The 9597-nt window shown below is 51.8% G+C and overlaps 1 protein-coding gene across 1 annotated transcript; it reads left to right on the top strand.

Annotated features, from left to right (window-relative positions):
* Positions 1-3331: 3331 nt before the first annotated feature.
* On the top strand, positions 3332-8566 carry TXNDC9 (thioredoxin domain containing 9). Its single transcript, XM_078623766.1, has 3 exons — positions 3332-3435; positions 4883-5065; positions 8425-8566. The coding sequence occupies exons 2-3, from the start codon at positions 4883-4885 to the stop codon at positions 8545-8547; spliced, it is 306 nt and encodes a 101-aa protein (XP_078479892.1). The 5' UTR covers positions 3332-3435; the 3' UTR covers positions 8548-8566.
* The last annotated feature ends 1031 nt before the right edge of the window (positions 8567-9597 follow it).

Below are 9597 nucleotides of genomic sequence, written 5' to 3' on the forward strand. Positions count from 1 at the left end.
GTGTGGTGAGTCTATGGGTCTCTGTGTGATGAGTCTATGGGTCTCTGTGTGGTGAGTCTATGGGTCTCTGTGTGGTGAGTCTATGGCTCTCTGTGTGGTGAGTCTATGGGTCTCTGTGTGGTGAGTCTATGGGTCTCTGTGTGGTGAGTCTATGGGTCTCTGTGTGGTGAGTCTATGGCTCTCTGTGTGGTGAGTCTATGGGTCTCTGTGTGATGAGTCTATGGGTCTCTGTGTGGTGAGTCTATGGGTCTCTGTGTGATGAGTCTATGGCTCTCTGTGTGGTGAGTCTATGGGTCTCTGTGTGGTGAGTCTATGGCTTTCTGTGTGGTGAGTCTATGGGTCTCTGTGTGATGAGTCTATGGGTCTCTGTGTGGTGAGTCTATGGCTCTCTGTGTGGTGAGTCTATGGGTCTCTGTGTGATGAGTCTGTGGGTCTCTGTGTGATGAGTCTATGGCTCTCTGTGTGATGAGTCTATGGCTCTCTGTGTGATGAGTCTATGGCTCTCTGTGTGATGAGTCTATGGCTCTCTGTGTGGTGAGTCTATGGCTCTCTGTGTGATGAGTCTATGGCTCTCTGTGTGATGAGTCTATGGCTCTCTGTGTGATGAGTCTATGGCTCTCTGTGTGGTGAGTCTATGGCTCTCTGTGTGATGAGTCTATGTGTCTCTGTGTGAGTCTATGTGTCTCTGTGTGGGGAGTCTATGGGTCTCTGTGTGGTGAGTCTGTGGGTCTCTGTGTGGTGAGTCTATGGGTCTCTGTGTGATGAGTCTATGGCTCTCTGTGTGATGAGTCTATGGCTCTCTGTGTGGTGAGTCTATGGCTCTCTGTGTGATGAGTCTATGGCTCTCTGTGTGATGAGTCTATGGCTCTCTGTGTGGTGAGTCTATGGCTCTCTGTGTGATGAGTCTATGGCTCTCTGTGTGATGAGTCTATGGCTCTCTGTGTGATGAGTCTTTGGCTCTCTGTGTGATGAGTCTATGGCTCTCTGTGTGATGAGTCTATGGCTCTCTGTGTGGTGAGTCTATGGGTCTCTCTGTGATGAGTCTATGGCTCTCTGTGTGGTGAGTCTATGGGTCTCTGTGTGGTGAGTCTATGGCTCTCTGTGTGGTGAGTCTATGGCTCTCTGTGTGATGAGTCTGTGGGTCTCTGTGATGAGTCTATGGCTCTCTGTGTGATGAGTCTATGGCTCTCTGTGTGATGAGTCTATGGGTCTCTGTGTGATGAGTCTATGGCTCTCTGTGTGATGAGTCTATGGCTCTCTGTGTGGTGAGTCTATGGCTCTCTGTGTGATGAGTCTATGGCTATCTGTGTGATGAGTCTATGGCTCTCTGTGTGATGAGTCTATGGCTCTCTGTGTGATGAGTCTATGGCTCTCTGTGTGGTGAGTCTATGGCTCTCTGTGTGATGAGTCTATGGCTCTCTGTGTGATGAGTCTATGGCTCTCTGTGTGGTGAGTCTATGGCTCTCTGTGTGATGAGTCTATGGCTCTCTGTGTGATGAGTCTATGGGTCTCTGTGTGATGAGTCTATGGCTCTCTGTGTGGTGAGTCTATGGCTCTCTGTGTGATGAGTCTATGGCTCTCTGTGTGATGAGTCTATGGCTCTCTGTGTGATGAGTCTATGGCTCTCTGTGTGATGAGTCTATGGGTCTCTGTGTGATGAGTCTATGGCTCTCTGTGTGATGAGTCTATGGCTCTCTGTGTGGTGAGTCTATGGCTCTCTGTGTGGTGAGTCTATGGGTCTCTGTGTGGTGAGTCTATGGCTCTCTGTGTGATGAGTCTATGGCTCTCTGTGTGATGAGTCTATGGCTCTCTGTGTGATGAGTCTATGGCTCTCTGTGTGATGAGTCTATGGCTCTCTGTGTGATGAGTCTATGGCTCTCTGTGTGATGAGTCTATGGCTCTCTGTGTGATGAGTCTATGGCTCTCTGTGTGGTGAGTCTATGGGTCTCTGTGTGATGAGTCTATGGCTCTCTGTGTGATGAGTCTATGGCTCTCTGTGTGGTGAGTCTATGGCTCTCTGTGTGATGAGTCTATGGCTCTCTGTGTGGTGAGTCTATGGCTCTCTGTGTGATGAGTATATGGGTCTCTGTGTGGTGAGTCTATGGCTCTCTGTGTGATGAGTCTATGGGTCTCTGTGTGATGAGTCTATGGCTCTCTGTGTGATGAGTCTATGGGTCTCTGTGTGATGAGTCTATGGCTCTCTGTGTGATGAGTCTATGGCTCTCTGTGTGGTGAGTCTATGGGTCTCTGTGTGGTGAGTCTATGGCTCTCTGTGTGGTGAGTCTATGGGTCTCTGTGTGATGAGTCTATGGCTCTCTGTGTGATGAGTCTATGGGTCTCTGTGTGATGAGTCTATGGCTCTCTGTGTGGTGAGTCTATGGCTCTCTGTGTGATGAGTCTATGGGTCTCTGTGTGATGAGTCCATGGGTCTCTGTGTGGTGAGTCTATGGCTCTCTGTGTGATGAGTCTATGGGTCTCTGTGTGATGAGTCTATGGCTCTCTGTGTGGTGAGTCTATGGCTCTCTGTGTGGTGAGTCTATGGGTCTCTGTGTGGTGAGTCTATGGCTCTCTGTGTGATGAGTCTATGGGTCTCTGTGTGATGAGTCTATGGCTCTCTGTGTGATGAGTCTATGGCTCTCTGTGTGGTGAGTCTATGGCTCTCTGTGTGGTGAGTCTGTGGGTCTCTGTGTGGTGAGTCTGTGGGTCTCTGTGTGATGAGTCTGTGGGTCTCTGTGTGATGAGTCTATGGGTCTCTGTGTGGTGAGTCTGTGGCTCTCTGTGTGATGAGTCTATGGCTCTCTGTGTGATGAGTCTATGGCTCTCTGTGTGGTGAGTCTATGGCTCTCTGTGTGATGAGTCTATGGCTCTCTGTGTGATGAGTCTATGGCTCTCTGTGTGATGAGTCTATGGCTCTCTGTGTGATGAGTCTATGGCTCTCTGTGTGATGAGTCTATGGCTCTCTGTGTGATGAGTCTATGGCTCTCTGTGTGATGAGTCTATGGCTCTCTGTGTGATGAGTCTATGGCTCTCTGTGTGATGAGTCTATGGCTCTCTGTGTGATGAGTCTATGGCTCTCTGTGTGGTGAGTCTATGGCTCTCTGTGTGGTGAGTCTATGGCTCTCTGTGTGATGAGTCGATGGCTCTCTGTGTGGTGAGTCTATGGCTCTCTGTGTGATGGTTCTAAATGGGCCTTCCGAGTCCAATCCACCGCTGTTTCGTATCCCCATAGGCGGGGAGCGTAGACGCGTTTAGTGGCGGTGCAGTACAACACCCGACCCACGTGACACTCGTCCGCGCCTACCCCCACCCACTCACCCCTCCATTACGTCACTGCAGGCCTCGCAGGTCACGTGGCGAGAGCCGCAGCCAATCGCATCACCCTAGCAACCACCCCACCCTCCTCCCTTAGCAACGGTAGGCCTCAGGCTCAGCAAGGTGAGTGGGCCTTCTGAGGCGTTGTAACTCTTTGAATATTTTTTAATTTTTAATTAAAAAATGCAATTTCCAACCGCTCGTTACAGTCGCTGTCAGCTTGGGGTCTTTTTTGCTTTAATTTGCCATGTAAAAAGAGGGCGAGGAGGAACAATGGGCGGTTTTATTTTTAAACTTAGGCGGAGGGCGGTTTGTTTTTGGCAGGCTTCATTCAATCAAGCTAGGCCGCGCGTTTATTTCTTAAACATTTAAACCTTAACGTTTTTTTTAACGGTGTTGTAACAAACCCTCTTCATTGTAAACAAACAAAAACAAACTCGTGTGTGATTAAAGAAGTAATTGTTTTAACGGCGTTATAACAAATCTCTTGATAATGAACAAAAAATGTGTTTAATTGATACGTAATTTATTTTTAAATGTGTTATAACAAACTTCCGTATTATAAACAACAGAAATTCGCGCTTAATTAAGGCGCGTATTTTTTGCTTAACGGTGTTATAACGACCTCTTGATTTTAAACAAAACGTGATGAATGAAAACGTAATTTTGTACGCTGTTATAACAGCCCCTTGATTATAAACAGAAACATGACATTAATTACGACGTAATTGTTTTAACGATATTATAACAAACCTCTTGATTTTGAACAAAACATGACCTTAATGAAGACGTAACCTCTTAATGGTTTTATAACACATCTCTTGATTATGAACAAAAATCGTGTTTAATTGATACGTAATTTATTTTTAAATGTGTTATAACAAACTTCATTATTATAAACAACAAAAAATTCGCGCTTAATTAAGGCGCGTATTTTTTTCTTAACGCTGTTATAACGACCTCTTGATTATAAACAAAACTTGATGAATGAAAACGTAATTTTGTACGCTGTTATAACAGCCTCTTGATTATAAACAGAAAACTGTGTGATTAATTAAGACAATTGTTTTAACATTGTTGGTAGTGGTGGTGGTGATTGTGGTGGTGGTGTTGGTTGTAGTGGTGGTTGTAGTGGTGTTGGTTGTGGTGGTGTTGGTGGTGGTGGCTGTGGCGGTGGTTGTGGTGGTGGTGTTGGTTGTGGTGGTGGTTGTGGCGGCGGTGGTGTTGGTTGTGGCTGTGGTGGTGGTGGTGGTTGTGGTGATGCTGGTTGTGGTGGTGGCGGTGGTGGTTGTTGTGGTGGTGGTGGTGTTGGTTGTAGTGGTGGTTGTGGTGGTGTTGGTGGTGTTGTTGGTTGTAGTGGTGGTGTTGCTTGTGGTGTTGGTGGTAGTGGTAGTGGTTGTAGTAGTGGTGGTGTTGGTTGTAGTGGTGGTTGTAGTGGTGGTGGTGGTGGTGGCTGTGGCGGTGGTGGTTGTAGTAGTGGTTGTAGTGGTGGTGTTGGTTGTGTTGGTGGCTGTGGTAGTGGTTGTTGTGGTGATGTAAACTGTGTGCACCCCTCCCTCCCTGCGTGTAGATGTCCGACATGACTGCAGGCGTCGTGTCTGCGCTGGAGAAGCAGCTGCTGGAGGTGGCGGTGGCGGTGGAGGAGAAGGTGGACAACGCCATCCGCCAGATGGACGAGATGGGCGAGGAGGAGATGGAGGTGCTGCGGGAGAGGCGGCTGCAGGCGCTCAAGAAGGCACAGCAGCAGCAGCAGGTGGAGTGTGTGTTGTGTGTGTGGTGTGTGCTGCGGGAGAGGCGGCTGCAGGCGCTCAAGAAGGCACAGTAGTGTGTGTGTGTGAGTGTGTGTGTCTGTGTGTGTGTGTCTGTCTATGTCTCTGTGTGTGTGTGGGTGTCTGTGTTGTGTGTGTGGCGTGTGTGGGTGTCCGGTGTGTTGTGTGTGGGTGTCTGTGTTGTGTGTGTGGGTGTCTGTGTTGTGTCTGTGTGTGTGGTGTGTGTGTGTTGCGTGTGTGTGTTGTGTGTCTGTGTGAGTGTGTGGTGTGTCTGTGTGTGTGTCTGTGTGTGTGAGTGTGTGCTGCGGGAGAGGCGGCTGCAGGCGCTCAAGAAGGCAGCAGCAGCAGCAGCAGGTGGAGTGTGTGTTGTGTGTGTGGTGTGTGTGTGTTACGTGTGTGTGTGTGTGAGTGTGTGTGGTGTGTGTGTGTTGCGTGTGTGTGGTGTGTATAAGTAGTGTGTGTGTGTGTCTGTGTGTGTGTCTGTGTGTGTGTGTCTGTCTATGTCTCTGTGTGTGTGTGGGTGTCTGTGTTGTGTGTGTGGCGTGTGTGGGTGTCCGGTGTGTTGTGTGTGAGTGTGTGTGTCTTTGTGTGTGTGTCTGTCTATGTCTCTGTGTGTGTGTGGGTGTCTGTGTTGTGTGTGTGGTGTGTGTGGGTGTCTGTGTTGTGTGTGTGGTGTGTGTGGGTGGGTGTCTGTGTGTGTGGTGTGTGTGTGTTGCGTGTGTGTGTTGTGTGTCTGTGTTGTGTCTGTGTGTGTGTTGTGTGTGTGAGTGGTGTCTGTGTGGTGTGTGTGGTGTGTGGGTGTGGTGTGTGTGGTATGTGGTGTGTGTGTGTGTGTGAGTGTGTGTGTCTGTGTGTGTCTATGTCTCTGTGTGTGTGTGGGTGTCTGTGTTGTGTGTGTGGCGTGTGTGGGTGTCCGGTGTGTTGTGTGTGGGTGTCTGTGTGTGTCTGTGTGTGTGGTGTGTGTGTGTTGCATGTGTGTGTTGTGTGTCTGTGTTGTGTGTCTGTCTGTGTGTGTGTGTGTGTCTGTGTGTGTGAGTGTGTGCTGCGGGAGAGGCGGCTGCAGGCGCTCAAGAAGGCAGCAGCAGCAGGTAGAGTGTGTGTTGTGTGTGTGTGTCTGTGTTGTGTGTGTGTGGTGTGTGTGGGTGTCTGTGTGAGTGTGTGGGTGTGTGTGGTGTGAGGTGTGGTGTGTGTGTGTGTGGTGTGTGTGGTGTGTGTGTTGTGTGTGTGTGTCTGTGTTGTGTGTGTGGGTGTCTGTGTGTGTCTGTGTGTGTGGTGTGTGTGTGTTACGTGTGTGTGTTGTGTGTCTGTGTGTGTGGTGTGTCTGTGTGTGTGTTGTGTGTGGTGTGTGTGTTGTGTGTGTGAGTGGTGTCTGTGTGTGTGTGTGGTGTGTGTGGTATGTGGTGTGGGTGTGGTGTGTGTGGTGTGTTGTGTGGTGTGTGTGTGTCTGTCTATGTCTCTGTGTGTGTGTGTCTGTGGTGTGTGTGTGGTGTGTGTGGTGTGTGTGTGTGTCTGTGTGTGTCTGTGTGTGTGTGTGTCTGTGTGAGTGTGTGTTGTGTGTGGTGTGTGTGTGTGTGTGTGAGTGGTGTCTGTGTGTGTGTGTGGTGTGTGTGAGTGGTGTCTGTGTGTGTGTGTGGTGTGTGGGTGTGTGGGTGTGTGTGGTGTGAGGTGTGTGTGTTGTGTGGTGTGTGTGAGTGTGTGGTGTGTGTGTGTGTGTCTGTCTATGTCTCTGTGTGTGTTGTGTGTGGTGTCTGTGTGTGTCTGTGTGTGTGTGTGTGTCTGTGTGTGTGTGGTGTGTGTGGTGTGAGGTGTGGTGTGAGGTGTGTGTGTGTGTGTGTCTGTCTATGTCTCTGTGTGTGGTGTGGTGTTGTTGTGTGGTGTGTGTGTGAGTGTGGTGTGGTGTGTGTGGTGTGTCTATATGTGTGTGTGTGTTGTGTGGTGTGTGTTGTGTGTGTGTTGTGTGTGGGTCTGTGTGTCTGTGTATCTATGTGTGTGTGAGTTGTGTGTTGTGTGTGTTGTGTGTGTGTGTTGTGTGTGTTGTGTGTGAGTTGTGTGTTGTGTGTGTGTGGTGTGTTGTGTGGTGTGTTGTGTGTGTCTGTGTGTGAGTGTGGTGTGTGGTGTGTGTATAAGTAGTGTGTGTGTGGTGTGTGGGTGTGGTGTGTGTCACTGTGTGTCTATGTGTGTGTGTGTGGTGTGTGTCACTGTGTGTGTGTCACTGTGTGTGTGTGCGTGTTGCAGGAGTGGCGTTCACTGGGGCACGGCGTGTACAGTGACATCGCTGATGAGAAGGCGTTCTTCAGCGATGTCACTGTGTGTGTGTGTCACTGTGTGTGTGTGTGTCACTGTGTGTGTGTGTGTCACTGTGTGTGTGTGTCACTGTGTGTGTGTGTCACTGTGCGTGTGTGTGTCACTGTGTGTGTGTGTGTCACTGTGTGTGTGTCACTGTGTGTGTGTGTCACTGTGCGTGTGTGTGTCACTGTGTGTGTGTGTGTCACTGTGTGTGTGTCACTGTGTGTGTGTGTCACTGTGTGTGTGTGTCACTGTGCGTGTGTGTGTCACTGTGTGTGTGTGTCACAGTGTGTGTGTCACTGTGTGTGTGTGTGTCACTGTGTGTGTGTGTGTCACTGTGTGTGTGTCACTGTGTGTGTGTGTCACTGTGTGTGTGTGTGTCACTGTGTGTGTGTCACTGTGTGTGTGTCACTGTGTGTGTGTGTGTCACTGTGTGTGTGTCACTGTGTGTGTGTCACTGTGTGTGTGTCACAGTGTGTGTGTCACTGTGTGTGTGTGTGTCACTGTGTGTGTGTGTGTCACTGTGTGTGTGTCACTGTGTGTGTGTCACTGTGTGTGTCACTGTGTGTGTGTGTGTCACTGTGTGTGTCACTGTGTGTGTGTGTCACTGTGCGTGTGTGTGTCACTGTGTGTGTGTGTGTCACAGTGTGTGGGTGTGTCACTGTGTGTGTGTGTGTCACTGTGTGGTGTGTCACTGTGTGTGTGTCACTGTGTGTGTGGTCACTGTGTGTGTGTCCTGTGTGTGTGTCACTGTGTGTGTGTGTGTCACTGTGTGTGTGTGTGTCACTGTGTGTGTGTGTGTCACTGTGGTGTGTGTGTGTCACTGTGTGTGGTGTCACTGTGTGTGTGTGTGTCACTGTGTGTGTGTCACTGTGTGTGGTGTGTCACTGTGTGTGTGTCACTGTGTGTGTGTCACTGTGTGTGTGTCACTGTGTGTGTGTCACTGTGTGTGTGTGTCACTGTGTGTGTGTGTCACTGTGGTGTGTGTCTGGTGTGTGTCACTGGTGTGTGTCACTGTGTGTGTGGTCACTGTGTGTGTGTCTGGTGCGTGTTGCAGGAGTGGCGCTCACTGGGGCACGGCGTGTACAGTGACATCGCTGATGAGAAGGCGTTCTTCAGCGAATGCAAACGCTCACCCCGAGTTGTGTGTCACTTCTACAAGGACTCCACCCAGCGGTGACACTCACCACCCGCTCACTCACCCACCCACTCACTCACCCACGCGCTCACTCAGCCACCACGCGCTCACTCACCCACGCGCTCACTCACCCACGCGCTCACTCACCCACGCGCTCACTCACCCACGCGCTCACTCACCCACGCGCTCACTCACCCACGCGCTCACTCACCCACGCGCTCACTCACCCACGCGCTCACTCACCCACGCGCTCACTCAGCCACGCGCTCACTCACCCACGCGCTCACTCACCCACGCGCTCACTCACCCACGCGCTCACTCACCCACGCGCTCACTCACCCACGCGCTCACTCACCCACGCGCTCACTCACCCACGCGCTCACCCACGCGCTCACTCACCCACGCGCTCACTCACCCACGCGCTCACTCACCCACGCGCTCACTCACCCACGCGCTCACTCGCCCACGCGCTCACTCACCCACGCGCTCCTCACCCCGGCACACGCGCCCACCACGCGCTCACTCACCCACGCGCTCACTCACCCACGCGCTCACTCACGCTCACCCACGCGCTCACTCACCCACGCGCTCACTCACCCACGCGCTCACTCACCCACGCGCTCACTCACCCACGCGCTCACTCACCCACGCGCTCACTCACCCACGCGCTCACTCACCCACGCGCTCACTCACCCACGCGCTCACTCACCCACGCGCTCACTCACCCACCGCGCTCACTCACCCACGCGCTCACTCACCCACGCGCTCACTCACCCACGCGCTCACTCACCCACGCGCTCACTCACCCACGCGCTCACTCACCCACGCGCTCACTCACCCACGCGCTCACTCACCCACGCCCCCGCGCTCACTCAGCCACGCGCTCACTCACCCACGCGCTCACTCACCCACGCGCTCACTCACCCACGCGCTCACTCACCCACGCGCTCACTCACCCACGCGCTCACTCACCACGCGCTCACTCACCCACGCGCTCACTCACCCACGCGCTCACTCAGCCACGCGCTCACTCACCCCACGCGCTCACTCACCCACGCGCTCACTCAGCCACGCGCTCACTCACCCACGCGC

The sequence above is a fragment of the Lampetra planeri genome, unplaced genomic scaffold, assembly GCF_965212315.1.
Source record: "Lampetra planeri unplaced genomic scaffold, kcLamPlan1.2.h2 scaffold_435, whole genome shotgun sequence".
Classification (NCBI taxonomy): domain Eukaryota; kingdom Metazoa; phylum Chordata; class Hyperoartia; order Petromyzontiformes; family Petromyzontidae; genus Lampetra; species Lampetra planeri.

What these genes read in the sequence shown, in the direction of transcription:
- TXNDC9 (XM_078623766.1), top strand. Translation starts at nt 4,883, where the DNA reads ATGTCCGACATGACTGCAGGCGTCGTGTCTGCGCTGGAGAAGCAGCTG. An exon ending in AGGCACAGCAGCAGCAGCAG is followed by an intron (nt 5,066 to 8,424) that starts GTGGAGTGTGTG and finishes TGCGTGTTGCAG; the next exon opens with GAGTGGCGCTCACTGGGGCA.